At 36.4% G+C, this 27,506-nt stretch overlaps 1 protein-coding gene across 13 annotated transcripts in view; it reads left to right on the plus strand.

The window, feature by feature from the left end:
• The window catches only part of LOC138314763 (RNA-binding motif, single-stranded-interacting protein 3-like), a 209,060-nt gene that overhangs the window by 123,300 nt on the left and 58,254 nt on the right, over positions 1-27,506 (plus strand). The window contains exons 1-2 of one of the 13 annotated variants that reach the window (XM_069255267.1): positions 7,650-7,713; positions 26,877-27,245. The exons of 4 other annotated variants lie outside the window; for them this stretch is intronic. In XM_069255267.1, coding sequence (XP_069111368.1) covers positions 27,186-27,245 — 60 coding nt within the window. In that variant the 5' untranslated portion in view covers positions 7,650-7,713; positions 26,877-27,185. Of the gene's footprint in view, positions 1-7,580; positions 7,714-11,702; positions 11,949-12,100; positions 12,393-15,442; positions 15,705-17,257; positions 17,399-26,876; positions 27,246-27,506 lie in introns of those variants that run through there. 8 more of the 13 variants (XM_069255266.1, XM_069255270.1, XM_069255268.1 and 5 more) reach the window with 8 other exon arrangements.

The following is a 27,506-nucleotide window of genomic DNA, read 5'->3' on the forward strand; positions in this document are numbered from 1 at the left end:
TGTAGTAATAGGCTGGACATTGATAAGGTGGTCCTGTTATGGTCAGAAGATCTCCAACTAAGGCAAAGCATTGGATGTATTATCGGTCACTAGAAGTAGCGTTTTTAATTTATTGTTGCCATAGTGATGTACCAAAACCAGCAAACTCCACAGACGGCTGTTCCTCTCCTCCTGGTAAGCTCCGTAACTATTTGGTCAACAGAAAAGCATTGAGCCAGATTCAGGAAACTGTATTTTCGAGTATTCACCAGAAAAGGGATTGCTGAATATAAATATTACACTTTAGAAACCTAAATATATAAAAATAATATATCATACAGTGGACCTGATAGACTGTGTGCCAGCTAGAGGGTAAGAATTGTAACTGTCACATTTGTCAGATAATCGGATAATTTCTATTTCATTGCATTTACATCCAAAAAATGAAACCTTTTGAGACACTAACAAAAGTATCAGTTTTATTCCCTGATTTTGTCTCAGTTTTGTTGAGATAAATCACGAGGATAAACATTTATTTATTTTGTAAAAATATTTTGACCTCGATATGTCCTTCAGTCTTTTTTTTTAAGGCGAAGAAGAATCAGAATCAACCATATTATCATATTTAAGGGTGTTTGAAATGCCTTCATTGCGATGGTGACTGTGTCGATCGAGACATTATCATATATAAAGGGATGAGGTGAAACACCTGTACCTATGGGTTGGGGCAACATTGTGACAGTTACTACACCATTGGTGCGGTGTCCAAGCTACATTTTATATGAAGAGGGGTTGAAATACCTTTGATTGGGGTGGGGCAGTGTAACGACACACAAGGAATGCAGGTTGTCTAGGGTAACCAGATCGCCAGGCGAATGACACTACCTCTCACACATGTTTCTGTCAAGGGCTGTTACCCGGAGATAGTTTCATTAAATAAATATCTTTTTAGCACTTTTACCTGATTGTATAGGAAAGGGCCTGAAAACATCCTCAGGATATGGTCAAAGTTGTCCTAACATTATCTTAAGCCTACAATTGTCATCAGCTGTGCTAGCTGTCCAATCTAGGTCAGCGCATGGAAATATTTGATTTTTTCCTTCTTTTTTTTTCACTGACTTGGGATATATAAAACTGTAGTGAGAGAGAGGTACATTTTGAAGGGTTTTCATTCCTTGATAAGACATTTAAACTGTTTAAAAATGTATAGCCATATAATGGTTTAATATTTAAGTAATGCATCAATTGATAAGTGGTTTAGTGTCAAGTCAGTTTTGACTGTCCAATTGAAGATATCACCAATAGCAACCAGACTAAAATACTACATCCTGGAACGACAATTTAACAGCTTATGTAACCAAAATATTATTCACCAATAAAACGTTTTACTGATCAGGACTAGGATTGTATTATTTTGGAGGAGTGTATGTCATATGATAGCTGGCACCTGTAAGTAAATCAATAATTCTGTGCTGGCCATGTAGATTAAAAAGAAATAAAAAAAAGTGGGTCTACGTGAGCCTGCCATAAACCTTCAGTACTACTGAACACAGTCGGGCATTAAAGTTCGGTCTAGGAGATACACAATTCACTACAACCTAAAAATACTATCGACTTCACTGTATGTAATAGTATACGGGTTCTTAAATTGGTTATTATCAATGAGAATTAAAATATATCGTTTTTCATAAGTTCTCAAAAATAAAAAATCTATTGATTAAAACAAAAATCATTCCAATTACTACTGTGAAATTTGATACAATTTTATTTCATTCACAACCCATTGGGTTATTGTTGTGTTATTGTGTAGGTTTGAAGAGAGGGAATTCACCTTAAATTTGGACATTTAAACTTGGTATGTTAAAGGAAATATTTTGAATCTGATACATTCAATGAAAGATCTTCGTCTTTTAAAGTTTTTTTTAAGAAGTCAATTTTTGAAATTACAATGTAAATCAATTAAGCAGTTATTCATTTAGTTCGTTCAATTTGACATGAGTATACGCAGAACTTAATTCTACTTTTCATAGTACCAGGAATAACACCATAACATTTTTCATCAGCATTGTCACCAGTAAATTCTAACTTTTCTGTGAACTGCTGTTTGAAGACATGGTGACAGGCTACATAACCTTCACAGGACTATAGGTCATTATAAACTTGGTCTGCATGACCACACAACTATTCTGGCCACTCATATTATCTAGGACTTTTAAATTCTTATCAAACTGACCATGCCACTTGTAGATATACCTGATGACTGATTTTTCTTGAGCCCTCCTTTTTTCAAACTTTAAATGTCTACCCTTGCTCATGACAGATCAGATGTTGTCATAGCAACACACCTACATGGCACATACATGCAATAGTTGGAATTCCCTAATAAGGACAATACAGCTGACTGGCAAATGGTCAGCAAGAATATTTCCTATTAGGTCTGTCTAGCTGGACTGGGCAGTGGTCAGATAATTAAATGCCGATCCTATATCAGTGTTGTTTATCACATCCAGTCAGAACAGATAAAGTACTCGTTGAGAAATCCTCCCAAACAATACCTGAGTGTTCGTCCTATTGAACTGATCTACCCCATTATAGCCCTATACAGAATCTGTCTCTTTACCACATAAAAGTGGCCATTGAGAGAAATCCCCTATACAAAAGCTTTATCTGGACATCAACAATTAATACATCTAACTGGCCGGTCCCTAGGTCCCTGGGTTCACTGTCGCCTTTAATCTCTCAATGCTGTCCCGCCTATAGATCGACACTTACATCGCTCACCTGTGTCATGATCCGATTTGCTCTCCTTCTCCTCTCACTGATATTTTCATGCTTCTTCATTTCGTGATTTTCAATCGAATGCAAAATTTCTATCAAATTTTAAATGTACTAAGGAAACAACTACAGGTGTTAGCCATTGCATGATGGGCAGCTTTATGAAACATTAGTTAAAGTGGGTGGTTCTAAAAGAAAATCAGGTTCTGAATTTTATATTTCCTGAAAATTCAGAAAATCTAGACATGATTGCTATGTACAGAATGACAGGCTGTCAGAGTTGATCCCACCAACACCCTCCCCACCTCCCTCAATCCTCCCTTGATAATCCCTGGTTTATGATATCACTGGTTTGTTGAATTTATCATTATTTTTGTCTACTAACGATGTAACCATAAATGAATATGTCAAAGTTATCACTTTCTTCAAAATCAATTTCAATGTACTTTGATGTGCCGATTCACCCTCATGTAGATTTTTGATAGAATGGTTGGATATTACATTTGTTGAAAAAAGTAACAAAGTATCTCCAGTAATCCTGGTTTTATAAATCATTCGTAGAACGATATTGATCAAGATTTGATTACTGTTTTGTTTTCCATGGCGGGTGGTTGTCTAGAAATATGACACCAGGCATTCTCACTGCCAGAACTTGAGGAGCACTAATGCCAAGTTTCTCTCAATCAGCAATGCAGATTTCTTCTGGAGTCATTTAACTATGCTAAAACCCATCTTTATAGCTATTTGTAGCAAATCTTAACGTGTTTTATTCCCAAGAATTGAATCTAAATTCAGTCCTTTCTCAGAAATGGATAATTCTTACCAAGGAATTCAATGGTTTATAGTTTATTGTCGAAAATGTACAAGCCATTGGATCCCATTTCCATATGATACTCTTGATATACAATTACACCACATAATTGGAATATAAGATCAGAGTCAGTTGTTCAAAGATTGCTTGTAGAGTTGCAGTTCAAGCTTACCGACAGGAATGAATCTGTGTATGATTGTAAATATTTGGTAAAAGACTGTATTGATATCGTAAATATTGCTGTAATGGGCCAATAGTTAGCCAATCAGGTAATTACTGATCTGAAAGTTCTGATTGCGTGTTTGGAAACAGTAATATCAGCGAGCATTGCATGTACAGAGGCCTTACCTAGAAGTCGGTCGCAAGAGAAATACTACCACATGACCCCAACTGAAGCACAAGACACTGCACCGTAGGCTTAATTCTGTAATTAGTTAATTGACATGTGTCCAAAATTGTCATTAGATTGTAATTAAATTCTTGGTTGTTACATTACAGGAATGAGCATGTTGTCCAGTGGAAGGAGAGGGGTGGGGAAACAGAAATACCAGATTGGTGTATTTACGTTTATATAGCTTTGGTGAAACATGGAGGCCCCCAGGATAGAGTGATTTATTTGTTATAAATAGAAATAAGACCTGAAATCAATTACTCAGAACAGAAAATGTCTATACTGTTTTACAAACTGCTTGATTCATGCTAAAATTACGACACATAGTTCTGATAATTGATGTTTGTTGTGATTTTTACGATTGGGCCTGTAGGGATTACGAAGCTAAAACAGGCTGTATAAAACATATAGAAAACAAGATGTTGAATATCATTTCTAGAATAGAATCGGAATAGAAATTGTAAACCATCAAAGTGCCATATAGGATTGTTGGCCCCTTTGGAAGAAAAGAAATATGATATAGATATATTCATATTCGAAAGGAAACCCCAATATGAAATGGCTATATAAACTGAAAAAATATATATGAATGATAGGTATTTAATTTCCCTGTGTGAGTTTGATTATCGACCTGACATTGCCATTATATGGCCTTGCTGTAAATATTTTTCTTCTGATGGCCTGTTTAGAATATGCCAGAACATTGAGGCATATCTTATGTACGTTGTTTAATAACCCGTGTCATCCTTAGCCTTTCAGGGAGCCTGTGTTCATTCAACCAGAACCTGTTTCCATGGGGTTGGGGTTCCCTTCTCCTTTCAGTGGCTGATTACAAAGCTTAAGAAAATATTTACTGGAGTCTAGGAACAATGGAGGAAATTTCATGCCATATAAAGTGTATTTAGTTACTTTCTCCTGTCTTCCTTGGCATCTATAGGGAACAATGTATCCTGTCTTAAGGTCTTTTCCCTCCCAAGGGTGTTGGATTTCCCCAGGGCAGAACTTTGATAACAGACTATACAAAATAACTCGGTCTGAAAGGTTTTAAGCAGTCATTTCATGGAACCAGAGAAAATGTAACTTTGTAAGAGGAGACGATGTAGCAGCCATGAGGTAGCAGTTTGAACCCAGGACCTCTGAAGACAAGCCAGATGTTCCTTACCATTACCATTGTATATTATTAGGCTTTTTTGACTTTTAATTTTTTTTGGCCTAATATATAGTCTATATTTTAGTCAAAAAAAGAAAAGCCTAATAGTATAGACAGGTTTAGCGGACTGACCTACCTTGTGGTCATTGATGAGTAATAGAGTCTGGCTTTATATATTTTAGATTGCAGTGACTACCCTTTCCAATGATAACTGATTGTTTTTCTTCAGATACAATGTAGTGCAATTAGGATTAAGTATTTATCACACCATTTTTAATTTAGGTTTATATACATAGATCTTTTTCATTGCAAAGAAATTTTCCATTTGTTTCAAATCCGATACTACACAATAAAACCTGAAGTTGAATTAAATGAAGATTTCAGGAAACCTTAGAATTTTATTCTTTAGTCAACCTCTCCTTCTGTAACTGATTAAAGTTATCATGAGTTACTTGCCCTTGGTTCAAATATCCTTAGATGTCACTTTAAGAGATGTATTGATTTGTGACCTTGACAATAGAAAGGGGGTTGACATTGCTTGGAATTCGACTAATGAAAGTGTCCAAAGTCAATATTTGTCTTCCCCTCCTGGCAGAATAGCTTTTGTTGAATTTGACAATTGCTTCAAGAACCTTTGCAGTAATTATTGGTATCCATAACAACAGAAAATTTGTAATAACATAATTGTAAAGATTAGCAGTGTATGAACTTTAGATACCAAGTTAGAGACTGGAGTACAGATAGCTCACTCTAAGTGGTTTTTACTGTAACCAAAATTCAATCTTTTTTACTAATGGATTATTGGAAATAAAACAGAGTTTTCTCATGGATATTAGATTTTCATGTCAGGCAGATTTTGTTGGGTTGTGCTACACGGTGATGATCACTTATCTTTTGTTTGCATTCCATAAAATCGCCATGGGACATCCTACTCCACAATTATATTTTAATAAGCATTATTTTGCCATCGTTCAGAGAATTATGTTACGGCACTGCTCCTCAGGATGTGATGGAAGACCAACACAGAAAATGACTGCGACAACGGAAAGTGATTGGTCAATTTTATTGATTTGCTGTTTAAGAGGTTAAAGCCCTATGGGACATATGAGATCAATAGAGTTTGTCAGGTAAAACCTCATTGGTTTGTTGGTGAATGATAAATTTGGTATATCAGTATATCTATCAAAAGGCATTTGCCAGATTTGCCTGTCGACTGATGAAAGCGCCATTCCATTTTTTTTATCTTTAATTATACAAAAAAAAAAAACCAAATGCAAAGTATAAAATGAAAAATCAACAAGTGTTTTGAAATTACCCCCAAAAAATGCAATTTAGGCTTGGCAGCGATTTTAAACACAATTCAAATCTGTTGTATCTAAACGATATATGGCCATATTGCTGAGGAAGGAAATGGCTGTTCCGATTGGTCACATAATGTCATATGGAATAAGACAATTTCATTGGTTAATGTCTATATTACCATTTTATTAAAGGGAGAGTTTTTCCTTGGCACGATCCAATATCTTTGCATTGTCCATTTTTATATTCCTGTCTATACACAATAAACCTGTTAAAGCATTGAAAAGTCGTCTATATTAATGTAGTTATAGTCGCAGTGAAAGGAGATCTCCAACTTTAAATATCTCTACCTCATCAATACTGCAGGGCCATATTCAATGCGTCATTCACTCATAATTGTTAAGTTTTACGGCTAACTTACTTTCAATGACTTTTCTTTAATACAACGTTTTAATACATTTTAAATACCTTTTATGATTTTGTTTATTAATCAAATTAGAGAGAAAGCCTGTACAGGACTGTTGGATATTTTAGAAACATACGACTTCATACTTATACAGGTGTCATTCTACATGGAGTGATGATTTTTTTGTACACCTTTATTAACTATAAATCCTTGTTAATTTTTTGAGAAATATGTGTAAGATTGCTGAATGGGAATTATATAAAGGCTTAACACTAACTTACTATCTGGTTAAAACAGTTTTGTTAATATTCGGCTTGCATTTGTAAATGCCTTTTGAACGACGGGTTTTCTCAGTTTTGTTTTTTACTCAGCGATTTTATCATTTTAATTTGCTGTTAATCTACCAGATCTCTTTTCCATGTTTAAATTATACAATTTACTGGGGGGAACCATCAGGGCTGCCATATAGTCACATTTATTAAATATTTAATTCAGTTTACTGGTTAAAGGAATGATCATTTGAAAATATATCAAATATCGCAAAATTGGCTCCAAATCTCTTTATTGTAATATGAATAAGATTAGAAGCACTAAGTCTTTTAATTCTTTGCCTTTCATTTATAAAACCAACCTGTTCACCCCCAGAATCTATATATAAGTATGTAGATATATATGTCATTACATTGGGTTGGATCAGTCTAAATTGTGTGTGTAGGGTTTGAAGGTAGTGATTTTATCCTGAGAAGGCCCCTCTTGACTGGGGAGAATTTTTATTGCCTGGAATAAACTTGACAAGTTTTACACCATATGATCAGTGTATTTAGAGCCAGTGTCTACCCAGCATGCATGAGGAAACATTGCAGTTCCTGTACGGTACAAAGCGTGCTCCCGATCCAACTCAGGTAGCTATCACTAATTCATTCATTAATTAACTTTCCAACCTTAATCACTGTTTCTAAAATAACCCTACAGCAGCTTACATCTTATTGGAGGCAAATATGATGCAAGAGAGTTTACTTATACTTTTTGTTTTTAAATCTTTCCAGAACACATTTTTAACTTACATTATATTCCAGTGTATATGATAATTTTGACTGCAACTATAACCAGCACAAAAAGTATATTTATATATACTCTAGGGATGATTGTAAGATTAGATAACTTAAGGACATATTTGTATTAGAGGTATACAGTGTGATTTGTATACAGGTTTCTACTGATATATATATATATATAACTTCTGGGTTACATAACAGGGGGAGGATGGTTGATCCTGGAGTGTTATTAAATAACATATCAATATTTAGATAGCAATACAAACTAATACTAACATCAATGGGCCGGGTTTGTGGTGGATGTTGTGGTCCAGATGTTGATCTCACCAGGCTGGTGTGTGTGTATCAATGGAGGAAGGTCACAGAGGGGAACAGCTATGCTTTAGTGATAACATAATAATCTTGTAATTGAAAACCCAAAATGGCTCTGAAATGTAGTTATAAAATTCTGGCTAGTCCATATGTGTAGCTAGGTGGTACAGATTCTGGTATATAATCGTCCATGTTGGGTTTGGAACATTTTACAGTACATACACTTGAAAGGACAAACTTTTTTTGAAGGGCATCTGAAGGTGACCTTCAAGTAAAGGTTATTGTCGGGTGAAGATTTAAAAAAACTTTTTCAACTGTAAGAAGAAACAAGAGCTGACAAAGATTTTTCTTTGTTGGTAGATAATTTATTCAAGTTGTTTTACGGCTTTTTATCCAGTCTGACTTATTTTTCGATAATGGAGACTGTCATTGATGCAACTGCTGATGTGCATCAGGGGCTTGTTGACATTGTGTTGTTGTCATACATGGGCCTCAGGGTTATCTGTTCAGGGCGTGTGTGATTTGTCCAAGCCTTGGGGACCTACATGGTAAAATGTACTGTAATGGCCGTTAATGACTGAACTACAAATTTAATACTAAGTAGAAAAGTGTCACCTGTTTCTGTTAGGATCATAGGTCATAGCCTAATGTAGTGGTCAGTTACCTTGACCAACAGGGAGGCCGTACACTTATTGACCAATATGGCAGAGCTGTGACAAGTGTGTGAGTCCTAAGGCAATGGTCAGCAGACCTGTCCAGCTCTGTCATTTATTTTTCTATTACCAGGACAGCGGCCAGTAGACCTGTGATTTATCTGACCAGGTTCAGTTGCTTGTAAACATTAAGAGAGTGCATAAGTCATGGACTACAATAGGCTTAGTCTGGCCCCTTCATCACTGACTTTACATTCTCAGTCTGGCCTCCTTCATCACTGACCTTATAATGCACTGTCTGGTCACAGAATCTAGTCACATGTCCAGTTGGTGTCTGGTTTGTTTGGATTGGAGGTCCAAAATGTCCAGATGGGTTTAAAAGGGCTCAGAATGTCTTAATATTGGTACATTATGTGCCCTCTCTACAAATACAAATACTGCAACAGTAGTAGAAGATGTTTTGATCTGTATCATGGTATTGTAAAATTGATACATGGCAAAACATTTCAAAAAGTAACATTGGTTTCCCCCATCCCTCTTACATTGATCGTCAGTAAGAAAGCTCACTGCCTCCCCCATCCCTCTTACATTGATCTTCAATAAGAAAGCTCACTGCCTCCCCATTCCTCTTACATTGGTCTTCAGTAAGAAAGCTCACTGCCTCCCCATCCCTCTTACATTGGTCTTCGGTAAGAAAGCTCACTGCCTCCCCAATCCGTCTTACATTGGTCTTCAGTAAGAAAGCTCACTGCCTCCCCCATCCATCTTACATTGGTCTTCAGTAAGAAAGCTCACTGCCTCCCCATACCTCTTACATTGGTCTTCAATAAGAAAGCTCACTGCCTCCCACATCCCTCTTACATTGATCTTCAGTAAGAAAGCTCACTGCCTCCCCCATCCCTCTTACATTGATCTTCAGTAAGAAAGCTCACTGCCTCCCCCATCCATCTTACATTGGTCTTCAATAAGAAAGCTCACTGCCTCCCCCATCTCTCTTACATTGGTCTTCAATAAGAAAGCTCACTGCCTCCCCCATCCCTCTTACATTGGTCTTCAGAAAGAAAGCTCACTGCCTCCCCAATCTGTCTTACATTGGTCTTCAATAAGAAAGCTCACTGCCTCCCCAATCTGTCTTACATTGGTCTTCAGTAAGAAAGCTCACTGCCTCCCCATTCCTCTTATATTGGTCTTCAGTAAGAAAGCTCACTGCCTCCCCAATCTGTCTTACATTGGTCTTCAGTAAGAAAGCTCACTGCCCCACCCCCACCCCACCCCCTCATCCTTTTTGTCATTGGCTCTTGAATATCATATGGGACTACCCACCTTCCAGAATATCCTTAGTTATTTCCTGATTGACATTTTTTATTTGTCCTGACCATTTCAACTTTACTGACCCCTTAATCTTTTTAAAAATTCTCTACCTTATTTGACTTCCAGGACCAAATGCTTGGCCTAACTCTCAAGAACAATATACCTCTTCCCTTACTGGCTTGGTCTAATTCCCAATAACTACATTAATGTATTACCCTTTCCTTTATTTGCTTGTCCTTACTGCCAAAAGCTAAAACCTTCACCTCTATTGGTGAGACCTTACTCCCAAGAACTATAACCTCTTCCTTCATTTGCTTGGCCTAACTCCCAAAAGCTTATACTTTCTTCCCTACTGACTTGGCTTAAGTCCCAAAGACTAATAATTATAGTCCTTACTTAATGTATAGGGCTAACTAACTGTCTTGCCTAAGAAGTGCCCTTTAACCTGAAATCACATCTCAGACGTGCACTGACTCTTCGAAGCAAGTGCCTCCTCCCCAACTATTGTGGTCTGACTCGTAGAACCTAATTCTCCTTCCCTAAATAGTAGTTAGTACTCTCCCTAACTCATGTGACCTGACTCCCAGGAGCTTATATACTGCCCCTCCCCTGTTGGTGTGACCTGACCCCAGGAGCTAAATCCCACCCCCATGTTGGTGTGACATGAATCCCAAGAGCTAATATTCCTCCTCCCCTGTTAGTGTTACGGCCCCCCAGGAGCTAATACTCTCCCTCCCCTGTTGGTTTGACTGACTCCCAGGAGCTAATACTCTCCCTCCCCTGTTTGCTTGACTTGACCCCCATGAGCAAATATTCCCCCTCCCCTTTTGGTGTGACCTAACTTTCAGGAGCTAATGTTCCCCCTCCCCTCTTGGTGTGACCTGACTTCCAGGAGCTAATGTTCCCCCTCCTCTCTTGGTGTGACCTGACTTCCAGGAGCTAATATCCCCCCCTCCCCTGTTTGTGCTACATGACTCTCAGGAGCTTATCTTCCACCTTCCCTGTTGGTGTGACCTGACTCCCAGGGGCTATTATTCCCCCTCCCCTGTTGGTGTGACGTGACCCCTAGGAGCTAATACTCCCCCTCCCCTGTTCCCCTGTTGGTGTGACCTGACCCCCAGGAGCTAACACTCCCCCTCCCCTTTTGGTGTGACCTGATTCCCAGGAGCTAATACTCCCCCTCCCCTGTTGGTGTGACCTGACCCCCAGGAGCTAATACTCGCACTTCCCTGTTGTTGTGACCTGAGCCCTAGGAGCTAACACTCCCCCTCCCCTGTTGGTGTGACCTGACCCCAGGAGTTATTATTCCCCCTCACCTCTTGGTGTGAACTGACTCCCGGGAGCTGATACTGCCCCTCCCTTACTGTTGTGTCCCAACACTTAGGAGCTAACTTCCCCCTCCCTCTGTAACCCTCCTATCCAGGCGCCCCAGCGTCATTGGAAACTGATGCCTTCAGCGACCAATGCAGTCTATTGAGGCTTTGGAGCTAGGACATGCATCAGGCTCATTTGTTTGTCCAACTGTTGACTGGGCGGCTGTACCGGGACAGCTCTGGCCATATACGCTCCACGCTGGGACAGTGGCTAGTCGTGTTGTTATAGTACAGAGGGGGAGTGATATAGCAGCCAGGTAACTGGGGGAAGGTACACAAAATTCCTGGCTCCGCTCAGCCGTGACCAATGGTTGGCTATATACTGCGATAAGACCTATCACCTGCGTATTCCACCCTTTGGTTTAACCTGTATCTGGACACCATGCTTTTGGATTCATATCAACTAGTTCCATTATCTTCCGTGCCCTCAGTGGTGAGTTGAGCTTTTTTATTGTCTTAATCTATCTTAACTTGCTCTAGTTTTGTTGAGAGGCATTTGCTATTTTGGGGGAAAAGTTGAGCTAGTTATACTTACCTGTATACAACAGGTATATAGTACAGGTGTGTTCGTAGATACCTAGTCGCCTGATTGTGTTTCCTCACTCGGTCACTGTAATCACCACCAGCGAGACGAGCCTCAACTCTCTCTCTCTGTCACACCTGCCTCAAACTTACTCTACTAGCTCCACTTACGAGGATTTCAAGGCATCCATTTTCTCATTTTCTCATCTTCTTGGAGGCAAATTACTAGCGTGTGGATTTTTTTCGTTCTGTGAAAAGTGTTTAGGAGTATAAAAATAGATAGTGATTTGTCCTATCCAACAATTCATTGATGGGTTCACCTGAATACTACACAATAGCGTGGCTGGACAGACAGGTAGGATGTTAACCATTGTTTTATTAATTAGTTCATTCTCATTCTTGTTCCTTGTAGAGGTTTTAATTTGTTTGTCATTTTTACTCGGTTAGGAATAGTAGTAATCTGTACACCTGTTGCAATAGGGACCTCAGACTTGCAGGTGTGAAAAAACACGAGTTGATTACTGTCAGGAATAACCTTATCTTGTCATAATCTTATCGTACTTGGGGTTAGTCTGATAACAAATTAGTTGTAAACATTTCTACAGCAAGCACTCCTCTCTAACACAAAAAAACTGAATGTCAAAATGAAGTTAGGAATTTACCTTGATGCAAATGCGTCTAATGTTTTTAGATGTTGCCTGTAACCATAAATATGTCAGCCTAGGCTTTAAATCAGTTAGCATTGCTATATATATATATATAAATTAAAGCTTGTAAAATTGTATAAACAGAGCCCTGGATGGCTTGTGTGTAATTTGGACTATAGGCACATGTAATATGTAAACCATGCTAGGGGCAAGTCAGATAGTGGGTCATTCTTATACACTAAAAAAAGATATAAATATTGGTTAATTTTGAAAGAAATGCAAATTTCATGTTATTGATATGGCTTTTATTAAATCATTTTCACCAATGTTAAATTGCTTTGATATATGATCAAAATTTCTTACCACAATTTTTTTCCCAAAAACTGCCAAAAGAGAGTTTGACATGAGAATTATACAGAACAGATGTTGTGCCCACAGGGTGTCTACCCAAGGGATACGATAGCACAAAACATACTTTGTTGTAGTCATTCTGGTTTTACCAACATAGACAAATTTAAATGTGAAAATTTTTAACAAACAAAATTTTGCTTTATTATGTATACTTTTTCTAAATTGATCTTTTTTTCATGATTTTATTTTCGGCAGTTTAGTTAAAATTCAAGTAAATGTTTGTCATTTTTTAATTATTTCGTGGCAAATTAAAGGAAAACTTTGTCAGATGTGACAACTCTGGATATTTAAATATTAGTTTGAAAGCATAAATAAAGGTGAAGGTCATTGGTAATCGCAGTTGACACGCATCCTAGTAGGGCTGTATAGGTATCGTTTTCTCTCTCAGGTGTGGAATGTCACTCCGGAATTTTCTGGATGCGGTGGTGGTAGCGATACATTAAAAGTCGCTCATGCGTGACAACTATACTCACAACACTGGTTTTTCTTCGTCTTCGTAGCTATGTTAGCTTAGCTTTTTTTTTAAATGTAAATAAAACTTACAAAAATAACAGCTTGTGTTTCTTTCTAGACAAGATTGTTCAGATAAATCAAACAGTCGAAAATTCTGCTCAATTTTTCTTACTTAAATAGTTATAAAAAAAAAAAAGTTTAAAAGAAAAAAAAACTTAAGTAGCATTTTATACCCTGTATTGTTAGGAAGTGGCCCGCATCGACACTCAAAAATATTTTGTCAATTTTATGCTTGACGATAAAACATTAAAACGACAGGTAGATTTTAAGGTGTGTTTTGTGTCGAGACATCTAATGACAAGATATTGGGGAGGAGAAAAGCAATCAAGCTTGGAATTTTACTGTATTTTCCCGTGTTAAATGAGAATGTGAAGCTTGTTGGGACGGTGAAATATTGGGTATTGGAATATTCAGATAAGGATAGAATGTATTCCTCTAACTTACTATACAGGGGAGGCAGGGTAGATCCTTCTAACGTACTAAGCTTAGCATGTGTAGCCACAAATTAGAGCAATGTTTGACTATTATATCTATTTGTTAGTATTCATACCACTATACATAATGTTTATCTACACTATTTTCGTTTATAAAAAGTATATCAGAATTTTCATACTCATTATTAATTTAGCCTTCACATTGAAATGATGAGTGTCAAGACACAGATATATACCTAGTTAGTCCCAGATGGGCCTTCTCACGGATGGCTTGGTACAGCAACACTCCATCGATATTGAATTGTTTGCCAAGCATCCTGGCTTGGTACAGCAACACTCCATCGATATTGAATTGTTTGCCAAGCATCCGTCCAGCAATTCTCAATGGTCCAATGATCATGTAAAAATCAGACTTGGTCCAATGATCATGTAACAATCGGACCTGGTCCAATGATTGCAAACATAACGATTTGTTACCATCAACTATATTATATATATATACACTATACAAAATAAATATACATGAGCTTTTACAATATATATATATATTTAGTATTTATGAATTCATTGATTACCCATAATTGGTTACAGTTCCCATTAACTTTAATTAATGTTTAATTGCCATTAATGTATCTGTAGTTTGTATATTGTTTTCGTGATTTCAATGTAGGCGTTTTTCTTCACCAACAGGAAACTGTCATGAGATGTAAGTTTGTGTATCTATCGCACATGAAATGATTTAGATTTCAGTCGACCCTATTCAAGAGATGAACTGCCTTATCCTAATCACCATCTCCGTTTTTGAGGGGCATAGGGCAGAAAATTTGTGTGGTTTCTGCCGCCATGATTAGAAAACATCTAACGTATTTGAAACACCTACTGACATAATTAGTCAAACCAGGTGTGGCAACTTAGGAGGGATATAAAACCTTCCAGGGGGGGGAACGTAACATAGAACAGCATCATCTTGGTCTCACAGACTCTTGTCCAAATGAACGGAAATGTGTTTGAATGACTAAGACCTTATCTGATACACCACATCAAGTTTAATTTTGTATGGAGATCGTAAACTCACAAAGTATGTTAAATTACACTTTACGATAAAAATAAATTGTTTCACTGTTTCATTTTTAGAGCTGATTTTATAATTGGCATGGTTACAGACAGAGTGGCTGTAGGTATAATGATGCTGGGTGATCGGGTTTAAACCTTGCCAGTCTGACTGCTGGTACAAAGTTTAAGTGTTGAGACTATCTATATTCATAGCTAATTGGCCATTCAGATCCTGTGTGTATAATCATGCAGAGGAATGTTTACTAGAAGTGTCGCAACTTATGTCAAGTTGTGATAGTATATACGATAACAAAACTATGTGCACAGAAAGCGAAGGCCTATATAGGTACGCCTATATCACTGCAGACCAGATCATATAGTGAAGGATTTTATAAATCGCTGGCTGGTCGTGAAACAGGTGATTTAACAACCGGCTGGAGTGATAAATTCCCATTTCCATTTGGATTACTGAAGCTGGAGAAGTCTGCATGCTCAGCTAGTTCATATAAGTACACCATACATATATAATACTAAATATAATACTTAGAGTTAGATCGTCTTGGCTCTGGAATAATGTTTAGATTTGACCGACTTCCGCCCTTGACAGAGGTAAGGATATCAGAATGCTTAAATAGTATGTGTAAAAGATTCAATTTGCGTGAAAAAAATTACTAGAAATGTAAAAATAACTGTAACATTTAAAAGTACCATTTTCCACTTTGGTGTGTGTTCAAGTAAAATTGTTATGAATATTTATGAAGACAGTGGAAATGAAAGTTACTTTATATGTGGTAGTTAAATGGAAATATGTAGGTAGGGACATTTTTCATGACAAATGTTCCATGAAATTAGCATAAGTTGATTTAGTTTTGACTTGAAACTGCAAGCTGATGGTAACCAATTGAATACCAGTCAGATATGCCCTATATTGAACTGGTGATTTCTGCTCTTGATCCCTCAAGCTGCTTTCGTTGTCCTAAACATCTGTGTACATATGGTAGTCAATTAATTACGATGACAAGCATTGATTTTACAAAACTTAATTGTCCCAATAAATTATCCCCCTTGAGCTGATCTGGAGGGCTGGGGAGTTATCTAAATAAAGCCTCAAGGCATAATTATGGATTTTTTCTTTGCGATTTTTCCGTTCAATAATAATCATCTCCGGACAGGATGCTTTTCCTGGAATTTCTCCAAAGCTTATCACATGATCTGGACATCAAGTTTATTGGCAGATCCCTATTAGATAAAACACGGGTTAGGAATTAGAATACTAACGGAGTGAATAGGATCGGTCAAGTGCCCGGCCATTCCTTGTATGTAAATGTCAGTCGTGGCTAGGAGTCATTATATCGGAGATCAGTAAATGTAGAGATCTGATTTGACAAGTGTTAAACCAGAGTCCCAGACCATATCATTGTCCGACTGCGGTCCCAGACTGTATCATCGTCCGACTAACGCTTCCGACCACTGCCACCGTCTGATTCCCTTGATCAGATCCAGGAAATTCCAGTGTCTTGTCCATATTAGGCCCTTTTAGAACATCATTTCCTAATGTTGTTATTCAGTCAATGATCAATTTTAATTCAGCATTTTAATATTCTATAGATGCATCATATAAGTTGAGAAAGTATGATAGATAAATCGGGTGGTTTCGGGTGGCATAATGTATTCAGGTGTATACTGGGTCTCTGGTTGGTGTAGCGTTACTGAGATGGATTTCTATGACAGCTATATATTACATACAGTCATTATAGCCAAACACCCGAGGAATCTCCTTCGTTATTCATAAAGTGTTAAATTCCACCGACATAAATTAAGATAAAAAATTGTTTTCATAACATCAGAAGACAAGCACCAACACATCAGAACACTTTTGTCATGTGTTTAATTTTTTTATTAATAAAAACAGACATACAAAAGCAGGCCAGTATGATGAACCGTCATGCTTGGGTTAGGAATCTGTATGAGGCCGAGTGTATTTTCTAGACCTGTTGCTTAAATAAAATTATTCACGTTTTAATGGGACTGGAGAATAGATATATATGTGTATATGTTATAGAGTAGATAAAACTATTATGAAAATTCCTGTTGCCTGTGGCTTAATAGACAACACAGGCCCGCATAAAGATTGGAGCATACCTGTCATACTATTACAAACAGGTAGGGGATCGTAGCTCCACCTAGACCAACAGATCCACGACCATCCACAGATATTGGTGTCAGGATTACTCCCCAACACACACACTTGGATACACACCTGAATACTTGAGAAAGGAAAGCAGCTAACGAATCTCGTCCAGGTAGGATACCTGAACACGTGATCCAAATCTAGGGCAGAGTGTGAGATAATGTTACAGATGGGATGGTGCCTCTAGGGCTTCATTGTCAACTCAAGTGAGTTTGGTTGCCAACGGTTACTGCTAGTTTTTAATTTCATGGCTATTTTTAGTGGTGATTGTAGTCTAGTAAGTTTTCTGGTTGAGTTGTTGTTCTATTGGGCTTAAATTGCAGAGTGTTTTTTTGCTATTTATGTGGTCTTGTTTCTGGCTTCATTTTGATTGGGCTTATCTTTGTATAGAGTTTTAGAGTTTAGTCATGTTTCAGTTCCATAGTGTCAGAAGGTGTTTCATAATGTTACCAATATCTGAATGTTATCAGCTGTTTAAGTTTGGTATAGGTATATTTTACTCCAATATCTGCTGTGACAAGATCCCCCAATACCATGTGGCATGCTTTTCCAATACCATTCTGATATGATTTCATGTGACATGATTGTCACAATGTCATGTGGTTTGCTGTGCCAATGTCATGTGATATCAGTGCAGCATGCTGATTGATTGGGGTAAGTATCTGGAATATGTCCAGTAAGTTCCCTAGATCACCAGACTCTGACAGAGAACATCATTCCATTATCTGGCAGGTCATAGTTTGATTGTGACCTTGAGGTCAAAGGCCACATGGATAACATGTACCTAAGTGATCCTGACATGACTGGCTGACAGCTAACAACTGTTGTACATGTTTGTTCTATTGTGGTAATATAATGGTGAACACAGTGGTAACCATGTTCAAAATCCTTCTATTGAACCATCCTGCAGGTCATAGGTCAATTTGGGTTCAAAGGTCAACAAAGATAAGGTCAACGTAGGTCATTAGTTAGAAGGTCACAGGTCACTTACCCTCTTGTAAAAGCCTGTATCAGATGGGTTTGAGATAAGAGTTGTTGTGACTGTGATCTATATCCTGACAAAATGTAATAGACTCCAGCTTTCCTTTGTAGCCAGATGAAGTGTGGAACCATTGATACTAATCTTTACCTTGTTTAGAGCCACCTAGCATACCTGGTGTAGAATACTTAGACATTGGTTCTCTATTGCGGTCGTGACACCTGTCAGGCACATAGTTCTCTTAAAGACTTCACAGTATATTCTAGGCCTTGGTATCAAAAGGATGGTAGCTATCTTTTTTAAAAATTATACATAAAAAGCTACAACAAATACCACATATTATAATATATGGTTCCTCCATCATTGTTTTACTCGGTTAACTCTTTACACAAACACAACAAACTGATCTCTGAAAATGTTTTACAAATATTCTAGTATAGACATAGACATTCTACTATCAAACTCCAAATCAGTGCATTTCTAAGGCCATCTAGCTCTATTCATTACACAGGTGTTATTTTTTAAATTTTTATTGTTTGTCTTGATCCAAGGAGACACTAAAGTAATTTTAATGTCAGACAAAATGATCATTTAGTTAATTATAGATAGACATTTCAGATTTAATTCTGTACATTTAACCAACTGCTGTTTAAGGCTAAAATCAATACTTAATGGGAAATTTTAGAGGCATTAGAAAAAAAAAATGGAAAACAACTTTAAAACAAAGGTCAATCGTTTCAAAGGTTTCCTTTCATTAGCGATAACACTTGCTGTTTTGACCCTTGCAGTCCTTTAATAGCCCATTACATTCAATGAAGAGGTATCAGGAGGCCCAGAATGGAAGACTATTCTCAGAGTCAATCATGCTTTTTGGGTGGCAATCCCTCGATGTTCATGTCACCATTAAATAAAACTTGTCCACCGCAAAGACTCATTTCACTCGAATCTGTATCAACAAAACTCTTGGTAATGCCAGTTAATAGCATAACATCCAAGGTTGTTTGAGAACTGTCTAAAATCGTCTTTCTAGGGAAATTTTTATTATATACCTAAAAACTTTTGGTTGAAAAATTGTGAACGTTTGGTTTTTTTTATTCCGTATAAAAGCACTTCTTTTATGTGTATCTGTATGTAAACTCAGACTATAGCAATAACATGTTACTGCTTATATCAGCAAATCAGAAATATTTAACTTGTCTAAGAGAAGGTCATTTTATTCTTGTATCATAGGGTATGCTTTATACATTGAATTTAGGATGCTTTAGAGTACATTTATATATTCTGTATTCACATTTTTCTCAGCTACACCTTAATTGCAGGAGAATAAAGTCTTCTGAGCTTGAGATCTGACATACCATTCACTTTCAAGATTTTTTTTCTTTTCAATTGATAATGTATTTGTTGAGCTAGTGCATAACCGTCTCCAAATATTTAAAATTGACTTTATTAAAGGGAAGACAACTCACTGAATTTAATAGATAGTACCATTTCGTAGATGGATATAACATAATTAAAACTGCCTTTCATGGTGAACATTTTCAAATTTCCTTTTATGCATTATATTAGATTAAAAAATCCTTTTGTCAATCGAGTTTTCATTCTTGCAATATTTGCGAAGCTTTCCTTAACATTTTGTAAAGCCTATCTCTGAAATAGTATCTGTTATATTGACAAAGATTTATTTATTAATTGGTTTTTCGGAATTAATAAAATTTTGAGACTGACATTGGAGCGTGGAGTTTGTGCCTTGTACACAAAACAGGTTGATAACTCATACAGTGCTGTAGAATAAAGAGTAAATATTGATAGCAGACAACAAACAAAAGGCCAACCCCATTCTATGTGGGCCCTGGGGAAACTCGTGTCAATATTTGGCTGCCATTCTCCCTACCTGATAAGGTATGTCTCTGCGACTTCACCTAACTGTTCAAATCAAACACCACTTGTCGACCTTGGGATCCTAAATTACTTTTAGTGTCAGGGCCAGTTCTTTATTCCCAAATTATCTACCTTTATTCTGAAGTTTAATGGAGGCCACGGTGACTAGATGGTTGAAACGTCTCACTGTTTTCTAATAACCACTCAAAGCAACTGCCTGTAGGTTTATGGCTTTAATCTAGGTACTCCAGTTTTCCTCCTTCACCAAAACCTGTAATTTCCTAAAATAATCTTTTTTTTTTTTTCTTTTTTTTTTTTTTGTAGAATATAAAACAAGAGAGAATTGACTAGTTGATCAGTGAGAATTTTGTATTGTCATTCGGGGTTTTGGACCTCACACTACATAGTAAATGTACTGATGGAGGTTGGGGAATTTAAAGCTTTTCCCAACCGCTCTATAGTCTTTCAATACATCAGCAAAAGCTGCAGTTTTTGGTCTGAATAAATTGAATATCTAGAGAACTAAATAATATGAGCCGTTTAGGATGTTGCCTGTCAAAGCCGTTAAGTTTTGTACCAGAAATATTTCTTTAGAACATTTTTTAATGAAAGTTTAACATGATTTATCAAGATAAAACAGAATTTATCATAAGGATAGAGTAAAAATTGCTATCAGCATTGCCGTGGCGATAGTGTAATCAGCGGTATGTAAATAAAGGATGTGTCCTAGTGACTGTGATATAATCAGTAGATCACATGGTCAGACTGGATATGTTTTTACTGAACGACATACAAAACCGTAAGTATTACATAGGCTATGGTGTCAGGTGCTCAGGGTTTGAATATTTCAAGTCCTTTCAGAATTTCACAGGCTTTAATTGGATTCTATGCGGAGAGGAATATATTAATACTTAACCTATTTAAAACATTTTCGGCTTTCTGTAGATTGGTGTTATCTTTACGAGGGTGTAATAATATTTAATATGTCAATGCCTTGTATACAACAGTAGGATTAGGGTGGCGTTTACTCGGGTATCATAACTCAAATGCTTAAGGGTCCTGTTTTGGCCGAAATCTCTACCTGATATTAAAGGAAAGTAATATTGTTGGCCCACCCCGGCTGCCCTGTCCAGGCCTGTTGTGTTGACCCAGCTACTTACATGTATTTCCCCTATCACTCCTATCCCATGCCATTATGTACGCTTCAAAAGTGTTTATCAAAATGGCTTCCAAAGAGAATTATTGTGTAGATTTGTGATTTGGAGTATTGGGTTTTGTTTGCAGAAGGACTTAATTGCCTTATATTTAAATCGGAAAGCTAACAAACAGGTCTAAATCTGAAGTTTACTCTAAATTAGTTTTGGCTACCGTGGAAACATAGAGAGTACTTGTAGTTTCAAGAATGGCTCTCAGAATCTGTCTACTCCACTTATAATGTTTCTGATATAAAACCAGCATTTAGCAAATTTCCAGCCTAATATGATGATTAGAGGGCCACCGTATTAGGCTAGGGGCAAGTGATAACATGAGCCGTCGCATATAAGACAAGTTTAATGCAAATTATATGTCATAGAATATTTATGAAAATTTGATGAATTAAAGTTTTCATTGATAAAGATTTAACCTGAAGATATTTCTTTGTTATGTCCGATATTCCGGTCTGCCCTCTGATGTGTGGCCTATGCCATTGCTTCAGTCACACTTTCCCTTTAAATGTACGCTCGATTGTCAAATAAAATTCATTTTTATACTTCTATTTGCGAGAAATTGAAAGCAGACTACCCCAGTAAACGTCACTGGTGTATTCAGTTTTTTCTAAAGGGAGCTCAGAACACTGCAATTTAGTTGTCAACCTTGGTAGGCAGAGCTATGCGGTGGTTTGACGGTGGTTTGGTGAATTTTTATACAGATTAAAAGATAGCTTTTCTCTTCACATAGACATAATTTACTGCCTTTCGTAATAAATCAATACGAAGCCCCCAACCAACAAATCTTTACTCATACATCAGCCATGTTACACTTTGTTTTTCTTTGAGATTGGATGTCCTTTTAGTAGTGTATTTCAGTATACATGCGGGTCCCCATATTTCAGACAACCTTTTTACATTGTATATGACATAGGGAATCCTTTATATAGTCAAAAACATACATCTCTTATGACCAATAAACTTCATCTGAGAGAAGAAAAAAAACCTGAAATAGCCAAAGATCATATTACTTGATATAACAATGACAATAGGCACTATTTATTTAGGGTGTGATTTAAAACGAAAGCAAAAGCAATGATTAGAGTATTTACTATCTTTGTCCAGGACAAGCTTGACGAGTTGGTTGAGTTTCCGATTGGGATATGAATGGTTATGAAAATATTTGTCTTGTGGAATTATAGCAAGTGTTGCATGCTTGTCTACACAATGGATTAGGATCAGCTGTAGTATGGAGATTTAGTTGGCGCTGTGCCAATGTGTACCATGTAATTATTCTAAATTCTTCATTATGTTCGGTGGTCAGTGGTTGTGGTCCTCCCATGTTCCTGGAAGTCAATATTCCCCACTACTTTCGTGTTCAGCTTTTGATGGAAACGTGTTTTATTAAAATGCAACAGGCTTTTGCATAATACGTTCAAACTGGGAAATCCATAACTAAGCTGGTTACCAAAACAGTCCTACCAGCTATATTTTGGGGGGCATTGTTACCACATTTATTCTGGCATAGGTTCCCCTCCATTTCCTTATATAAAGGTATAGAATGGTTAATCTTCAGTGTAAAGTTTATAATTAAGGTTTGCTAAACTTAATGATTTGCTTATTTGAATTAAAAGTTTATTTTATAGTTCAACATTATTTATAGCTAATATTGGTTTTTAGAACCAATAAAATATTTAATACAAATTTTGAAATAAAAAAATCAATATAAATGGCGTAAATAATAATAATGTAAAGTATAATTATAAATAGGTTGTTAGACCTTTTCTACGTTGCTATGTACACTTCTGGAGCTAAAAAAGACTTAAACAAGTGTGAAGGTGTTTTTGCCGATTGACATTTTCACCATGTGACGTGAGCAATGAAAATATGTATTGATTGTAACACAATGTGTCATTTTTCAAGGCCTAGGCAACTTGATGTGGACGGTGAGATTTGACGTGAATATAATGAATTTGGCCTTCTATTATGTGTGCGGTGGGAATCACAAAAATGAATTTGTATTCATGCCTTCGATGTTTTGTCAAGATCTCTATTATTTCAGCGGAAATAATGAACGCTGTTATCCCGCATTGACAGGCCATGTGTCGGTATTTATAACAATGCTAATTTATTTTTTACCTTGCAATAGAGATATTTTAATGACCTGCAAATAAAATTGATATTAGAGAGAATTCTTGAGTGATTGATTAGTCTATTGCTTTTTTTGTACAAGAGTATTAAGTATTTGACAGCCATCATTTATAATTAAGTAGGACCTTTCATTGTTAAACTTACTTGTTTGTTAAAAGGAGATATATTTAATTTCTGAAAATAAAAAGAAATTGTATTGAAATTTAAAATACTCATTTAAGAATTATGGTATATATTTACAATAAATATCGAATGAATTGATAGTTAAAAAAATAACCAAAGTTACAAGTAAACACCTATATGGAAAAACATAGATTAAACAGTCAATGGTAAATAGAGATCAATAAAAATCTGCCAGGGGAATATTGAATCGGATATCAAACTTTTGAACAGGGAGGTCTGTAACCTTCTGACTGATTTATCACTCGTAGTTTCAGGCACTTTCAGGTGGACATCAAATATTTACACAGGTATAAAACACTTTTTCACCTGAAACAAACAAAATACCTGTAGAAAGTGACAACAGTATGTATATCCTTGGGAGACTTATGTGATAAACCCTAGTGTAGATTTCCCTGCTTGAGGTGAATCTCTTTCATGTACAACGATGTAAATCTCAGCCCTCAACCAGGTACACAACTAGTAAAAACACGTTCAAGGTGTAAAGTCAAAAACAAAAAAAACTTTCTTTGTATTTAATAATTTAAATCTTTAAATAGATTAAAATTAATGGCTGTAATCTTGATTGTAAAACTTATGATGAAGATACCAGCTGTAACTAATAAACTGTAACAGTACATGTGTAGAGAAGTCGTTATCGTATCCCTTAAGATTATCACCGACCTAATTGATTATCGGTTAGGGTACTCGTACAGGTGAAATCACCTGCATTATTAATTTTTGTTCTGTAGGAGTTGGCACACCTGTCGGGTTGAAGTAGTGTGAGTCTCATCAGTACATTATAACTAGAAATAAGGATTATCTCAGGTATAAAAATATCCTAATGAAGATTATAAACTAATCTAATTATATAAAGGCTCTTGTGTTTCACAAAAAAAAAATACTTTGCTCCACCGCCGACAGAGCAAAATGAATTAATCATTTGAACAATAATTGGTGTTTAATCGTGTACATATATGCCTAATTAACTACAAAAAATAATATAAAATAATTTATTTCGCCTTTAGTGCATGCGCAATCAGTACTTAATTCCATATAGGATATAGTGTCACGGAATTTTTTCGGGATGCAATTAATTATTTTTCATATTTTTAACTTGAAGTAAAATTAGAAGCTCAAACTTTTCAATGGTGTTAATGGTGTAAAGTAAGTAACTTTTGTAACAGAAGAAAAATACTAAATCGTCTGCTCCTGTTTTTTATAGTGAAAAAATACCATTTGTCAGCGGTGGAGCATCTTAAACATTTCATCTGGATTTTTATTGACAAAACTAAAATTTCCTCTTTTTATAATCGAATGCTAAAATGATCACAATAGAGATATGATACCATTATCATGAGAATAAATGAATTAAAATCCAAAAGAATAGCATATCAAATTCTAAGATATAGTTTAATGTAACGAGATTTATGATCAAATGGACAATTAACAACACGATGGTAATAAAGATCTGACTCGGAACCTTTTTTGTGATGGTAATAGAGTAAGTCAGGACCATACTCGACAGATATAGAATTACCAGAAATGTATTCAGTATTTTTCACAGGTAAATAAAAATATAAAATGCCTTCCAGTGTTCGAACATAAAAAGTAACTGGTTTATCCTGAGGGGGAATAGATAACATGTGATTTTAAAGACTACTCCGGCCATAGCTAATGGATAGTGTATGTAAAAATATTCTATTATATAAGAATGGTGGGTCTAATCAAGTGGCAGTCTATAGGCTGGTGAATGTTAATGAGAGACCCCTAGCTATAGCAGGCTTGTTCCTGTCATGTGGGATGGGACCATGTCGGACTGACTCCCGATATTAATCTCATTCTCCCTAGTACACCAGGCACCAGGACACGAGATACTGGTAAAACAATGTGACTTCTCCTATCTTCTGAATATTTTGCTATTTGTTCTCTGTTGAGCAAAGGTGGATAATTATACAGATACAAATTCACTGTTTTCAAGAAATGGATCAATTTTGGTGCAATGGTATTTTTGGATTTTGATTGGTCGGATTATTGTTTGGCGTTCTCTTCAGTATTTTAGCCTTGGAAACAGATTTTTAAACTTCCAAAATATTGAATTATTTCATCGTGATGTTTGGATTCCTAGTGCAGAATATATCTTATACAGAACAGGGTTTTAAGTTGTCTAAGAATTTCGGATGTTTTTTGGTAATCTGCAGATAGGATTTTAAGTTGTAGGGATAGGAATTCAAAGAGGTTTCCTCAGAACGGAGATTTAATTTGGCACAGCGTGCGAAGAGAGTAGAACTTGTTGGCTGGTGATGGGTGACTGATGTAAGGTGCATCATTATACAACAGGCGGGTTAGCAAAGACGAAAGTGGAGGTGTACATTTTCTCATTCTCAATTTTCAAGGTCGTCTCTTAATTCGCTGCAGATGTTTGCCTCCAATGTTTCCTCTAATGTAAAATGGTTTTATCACTGATATGTTTACAGTGTGTGGAGAGTGTAAGGTTGATGATTCTGTTAAAAAAATCGCCGGTTATATTTTTCAAATATTGTCAGTCTCACATCTTTACCAACTAAATTTTCTTTACTTTCTTGTTGTTCGGTTCTTTAGGTTCGTTCATCCTTAGAATTAATGTTACAAAGAAATGTGCTCAATTCAGATATAATTACAATCAATTTTAAAAGGGTGAACTTTTTTTAAATTAATTTGAAAATCGGACAAAAGAACGAGAAAATGATCCAAGTAAAAATCAGCATTAAAATTTCGAGGAAATTTGGTGACAGAATATTCTGAAAAGAATTTAAAGGTAACTAAATTTAGACTCTGAGATTGATTGACAGTAATTTTCAATGCTTGACTTATCGATGGTATCTTCATAATTGTAATTTAAAAAACAATCAAATGTGTCATGCAGAAACTATTTGGATCATATGGCTTATTTTGGCAATGTTTTGGCCAAGTTAACCTAATTACAAAGATAATATTATGGTTGTTGTTGTGTAGCTGAATTAAGGCACATTTCACGGTGTTTTTGAGAGTAAAAGTTGAGGGTGATCAGGTAGACCTTGTGATCTGGACACGAGCCATGACCGACTCAGGCCTTAGGGTGTAGCCAATCAATAGCTGATCACTGATAAGTGATTAAAACCGTGTGATTGGCGGTACAACAAACATTTATACAACTACGCTGTCCAGCATTGTATCTAGTATTATGAGGATTTTCTTTTCTTTCCTTCCCAATCTAGTTTGCCACTCACCTGTAGCCCACGACCCCAGGGGTGAAATCTCGTATCTGAACCGCGTGCTGTCACCTGAGTCTGTACAACCACAATATACATACCATCACGACTATGAGAGGATAACTCAACTGAAGTGACTGTCAGCTGTTAATTCCTTTTGTTGGAGATTTACTTACATTTTAAAAGTGGTGCCTGTGTGAATGTTCTACAGTATAAACATTTGGGATAAACTTGAGTTTTGAAGGTCCCCTATTGTGTGTTAAAGTTGAATCTTCATTTGGTGGACCCTTGTATGGGATTTTAGTTTGTCTAATCATGGTGGAATATAAAGTAGCACGGATGCTGCCTGATCTCAAGTACCATCCTTATCTACAGGTATGTACCATACAACATTTTTAAAAGTGGATTTTTAAAAATAAAATTGCCTCCCTCTCAGCATGACATTTGAACCTCCGTCCCCCTCCTCATTGTGTATACCAACCCTCCCAACACAAATATCTGTAAAACTTTATCACAGACAGATGAAAGTGGTACACTATAGGGCTGGACACGATTGTAGGGGCATGTTTATCATGTAGGTCAAAGGTTACACACATCGCAGGTAGATACAGGTAGATGTTATACACACAGGTGTGC

The sequence above is a fragment of the Argopecten irradians genome, chromosome 2 (assembly GCF_041381155.1).
Source record: "Argopecten irradians isolate NY chromosome 2, Ai_NY, whole genome shotgun sequence".
NCBI classification, from domain to species: Eukaryota; Metazoa; Mollusca; class Bivalvia; order Pectinida; family Pectinidae; genus Argopecten; species Argopecten irradians.